Here is a 4,370-nt window from a genome sequence, read left to right on the forward strand (position 1 = left end):
TATGGGCTTCACCTTATCAACATGCCAGGAGGGCAGGGGCTGTCGATATCCTCCTTTTACAGATGAGGAAGCCGAGGCCCGTGGTGTGTGGCAGAGCTGGGAAATAGTGGCAGGTTACAGATGCCCGAGCCATCGCACCAGCAGAAGTCGGGATTCTTGGGGATATTGCGCTGCTGTCAGGGAAGAGGGTGGGGGTGGGGAAGAAGAAGAGGAAGAGGTTTCTGAGGCTCAGAGGAAGGCATGCTGTTGGGTCCAGTTCTCCCAGAGCTCTGGCCACAGTCGTGACCCAGACACCACCACAGTCTCCACCCTCACAGAGCTCACAGTCCGGGGGAAGAGATGGATGAGTGGCCCATCAATGCAGGATGCGCAGGCAGCTGTGGGAGCCAAGAAGAAACCTAGGGAGGAGAAGAAATCAGGGGAGACTTCCTGGAGGAGGTGATGCTAAAGCTGAGACATGAAGGAAGGGCAGGTGGCAGGCAAGTGAGAATTGAGGGTAGGCACATGCCAGGCAGGCCACTATGGTGGGGACGACAAAGCAAGTGTGAAGCCCCCCAGCTGGGAGGGACCAGCGATTAATTCAGATCACTCAACACAGAGTGTGTGATACCCCACAGAGCAGAGCAGGCAGCCAGGCCAGCTCACACAGGCCCAGAGCACCGGCTAAGAGCTTCAGGGTGGCCCAGGCTCCATTCACCCCAGATCCCACCAAGACCCTACCCTGCCTGCTGCTGTTGCGGATAAACGTGATGACAAGAATCAGGAAAACACAAAAATATCCCAATTTATTGTGCACCTGGACTCATGCTTGGGATTTTACCCAAATTTCTCAGATGATGGACATGTCCTGCGTTTACACAATCTGAAACAGTAGTCACAAGCCACATGTCACTGTGCAGTACTTGAAATGAGGCTGGCGTGACTGGACGTCAGGGCCGAATCATGTCCCCTCGAAGTTCACAGGTTGAAGTCCTCGGAACAGGACTAGATTTAGAGACAGGGTCTTTACAGAGGCAATCAAGCTTAAAAGGAGGTCGTTAGGGTGGGCCTGGCATCCTTCTAGAAAGGGGCCATTTGGGCACAGACAGCCAGGGAGAGCGCCACGTGAAGGGGTGAAGGCGGAGACCGGGATGGCACTTCCACGGGCCCAGGGGTGCCAATGATGCCGGCAAACCACCAGAATCCTGGGGAGAGCGTGGAACAGTCTCGCCTCGATGCCTTGGGCACATGTGCCCCGCGGGCACCTCGGTGTCAGATCTCCAGCCTCCAGAACCACAAGAGGACAACCTTCTGTAAAGCCGCCCAGTCTGCGGCACTGAGACGTGGGCCTCCAGCCGACCAGCACACCGAGAAGGTGAGTGTTTAATATTTCATTTCATTTTCATTCATCAGAAATAGCCACACGTGGTTCGGGGCCGCGGGACCGGCTGGCACGGCGAACAGCTTCGGGGGGCCGCACCCCTCGTTGCACAGAGAAGAAGCCGAGGCTCAGAGGGGAGCAGTCCTGTGCCCAAGCGGCAGGCGGGGTGCTGCCCCCCAGCCCCAGGCAAGGCGGCGGCAGGAAGACTTGTGGGCACCGGCTTGCCTGGAAGAAGGGAGGGAGAGAAGCTTCCATGAGCCAGAGGAGGCCGTGCATTGAGGATGTACCCCTGCGCCGTCCAGTACAGGCGCCACGAGTGCCATGGACTATGTAAACGCAAACAACTCAAAGTTCACTTCGACGGTCGCGCTGGCCACGTGTCAAGTGCTCCACAGTCACCGGGGCTCCCGAAATGGACAGCACACTCCTGCCATCATCAGAAGTTTGGTCGGACACGCTGGACGCCACGTGCCACGGCGAGTGCTGAGCATGTGCTGACAACCTTGTGCTACAGGTTCCATCCCCGATCAGCCCATTTTACAGGAGGGAAGGGCGAGGCACTTAGTGCTAAAGGGAACAGGAGAGGAGCAGGCAAGATTCCCTGAGGCCAGGAGGGCCAGGCAGCTGCGCCTCTGCGGGCCCCCAGATGGGGCCCCCAAAAGGTGCAGCGGCCAGAGACGGGGAAGAGGCTGCCGGGGGCCCAAGATGAGAAAGGGGAAGTGAGCGAGGGGGGCGGGGGCCCACCTGGCAGCCCCCACCGGCTCTCACACATGTGCGTGCACACAAGCACACACACAAGCACACACACACCAGCACACACTCTTGGCACACCCTGTTCTGTGCCCACCTCCCCCCTCCCTCTCCCTCTCTGTCTCTCTGTCTCTCTGTCTCCCTTGCACACACTCACCCACACTCTGCTGCTCCCCCCACAACCACACCCCTAATCCACAGACTCACAGCCCCCCCTGGCCACAGGCCCACGTGCTGCACGCCACCGGTCGACCACAGCCCCGTGCCATCGCCCCAATGCCCACAGGTGAATAAGAGGGAGGCTGGGACAAACCATCATTGAACTTCCGTGTTGCCAGGCCGTCAACCCCCCCCCACCGCCCATCCCTCGGAGCCTGGGAGCACCCCGAGGCCGGGGAGGGGCTGGGACTCCCCAGAATCACGTGGGAGCTGGGGGCGTACATAGCAAACCCACTCACCCCCACTCCAGGACCCTCCCTGTTGCCATGAGCAGCCGCCTCCTCCAGGGAGACCACGGGACACCTGCTTGGCATCAGCGGGCCCAGGCACTGTGAGGGGGACCATGGGGCCTCCGGACACACGCCCAGCTGGCTGCCCTGCTCCTGCCTCTCCGCAGAGCCCCCACACTCCCGGAGCACTCCCGCCCCGGCCCGCCCCTCCTGGGTCTCCCGCAGGCCCGCAGGAGCCCCCGTGTGGGCCTGCACTGGCGGCCGGACTCCCGCCCCTGCCGTGGCTCAGACGCTCCGCACACTGGAGATGCTGGTCAGGGGCTCTCGCATTCGAAAGCTGAGCGACCGGGAGCCCCGAAAGCTGTCCCTGGGCCTCAGCGAGCTGTCCGTGGTGGAGGCTCCGGAGTGGGCCTCGCTGACCTGGGCCAGGCAGTCCCTGGGCCCCTGCAGGCCCAGCCTAAGACACCCGCAGCACAGGAAGGCCAGCACGGCCTGGCACACCTCCCGGCTGCGGAAGGAGTAGATGAGGGGGTTCACGGCAGAGTTGAGCACGGCCAGCGCCAGGATCCAGTCCATGCCCCGCAGGTACTCCTGCGCCCAGTCCGTGGAGCTGAAGACGTCGGCCAGCAGCAGGCCAAAGAGCGGGCCCCAGCACACCACGAAGGCCACCAGGATCATGAGCACCGTCTTGAGCAGCCGGCGGGCCTTGCGGCGCGCGGGCGGCCGGGGGGCCTTCTGCCCGTTGGCGCGCACCACCCGGAAGATGGCGCCGTAGAGCGCCATGATGGCCGCCAGGATGCAGGCGAAGACCCCCACGCAGAAGAGGATGTAGGCCTTGGAGTAGAGCGGCAGCAGGCTGGAGCAGCGCTGGAAGGCGCACACGCAGTTCCAGCCGAGCAGCGGCAGCAGGCCCAGCAGCGCGGCCAGCGCCCAGCACAGCCCGATGAAGCCGTACACGCGGCCGCGCTTGCTGGCCCCGCTCTCCGCCACCGGCCGCACCATGGTGGCGAAGCGCTCGCCGGCCGTGAAGAGCAGGCTGAAGGTGGACGCGGCCAGCGCCATGAAGAGCAGCCCCTCGCGCAGGAACCAGTGGGCGGGCGCCAGGTGGAAGGTGCGGGCGCCCGACAGCAGGACGTTGGCCAGGTAGGCCACGCCGGTGAGCAGGTCGCTGAGCGTGATGTTGACCAGGCAGTAGTAGACCCAGCGCCGGGACCGCATGTGCGTCACGATGGCCACCAACACCAGAAGGTTCTCCAGCACCACCAGGCAGCTCACGGCCACGAAGATGCCCCGCAGGACCCCCAGGCTCCCCTCCTCGGGCCCTCCCCGCCCGGCCAGCCGGCCCGAGTGGTTGTAGTGCAGGACGATGAGCCGGCTGTGCCCACTGGCCGCCAGCTGCTGGCAGGACTCGGGGGCCTCTGCTGGGGACCCCGTGCTGTTCATGGCGGTCCCCTGGGACAGACTGAGGCCCGGGGTGGCTCGCCCTGGGCAGGGTGGAGCCGCCGCCTGCCCGGCCTTGGTTTCCTGTTGTTTCAAATTTCCTGTTATGCTCAAGGTACCCCCAAGCTGGGGGTGAGGCCGGGGACAGGGAGGGGCATCCCAACGGTCGGCTCCCACCCAGGCTCCGGGAGGGTGCTGCGGTTGCTGCCGCTGCGAGACCCCGTCTCTGCCCCCTTGTGGTCCTCGAAAGCCCATGGAGGGGTAGGGGCCCCAGAGGGGAGGAGAAATGGGCCCGCCTCCGCCCCCCCCCGCCCCTGTGGGACTCGCCACCCTTCCCTGGACTGGGCAACCCCTGCCCCCACGAGCTACCC

At 64.1% G+C, this 4,370-nt stretch overlaps 1 protein-coding gene across 1 annotated transcript; it reads right to left on the bottom strand.

The window, feature by feature from the left end:
• Positions 1–766: 766 nt before the first annotated feature.
• Positions 767–4,002, bottom strand: S1PR4 (sphingosine-1-phosphate receptor 4). The gene has a single exon (XM_040629627.1). It carries the CDS (start codon positions 4,000–4,002, stop codon positions 2,845–2,847), a length of 1,158 nt encoding a protein of 385 aa, XP_040485561.1. The 3' UTR covers positions 767–2,844.
• Between the last annotated feature and the right edge of the window lie 368 nt (positions 4,003–4,370).

This window comes from Ursus maritimus, unplaced genomic scaffold (assembly GCF_017311325.1).
Source record: "Ursus maritimus isolate PB19 unplaced genomic scaffold, ASM1731132v1 scaffold_14, whole genome shotgun sequence".
NCBI lineage: Eukaryota > Metazoa > Chordata > Mammalia > Carnivora > Ursidae > Ursus > Ursus maritimus.

What these genes read in the sequence shown, in the direction of transcription:
- S1PR4 (XM_040629627.1), bottom strand. Translation starts at nt 4,002, where the DNA reads ATGAACAGCACGGGGTCCCCAGCAGAGGCCCCCGAGTCCTGCCAGCAG.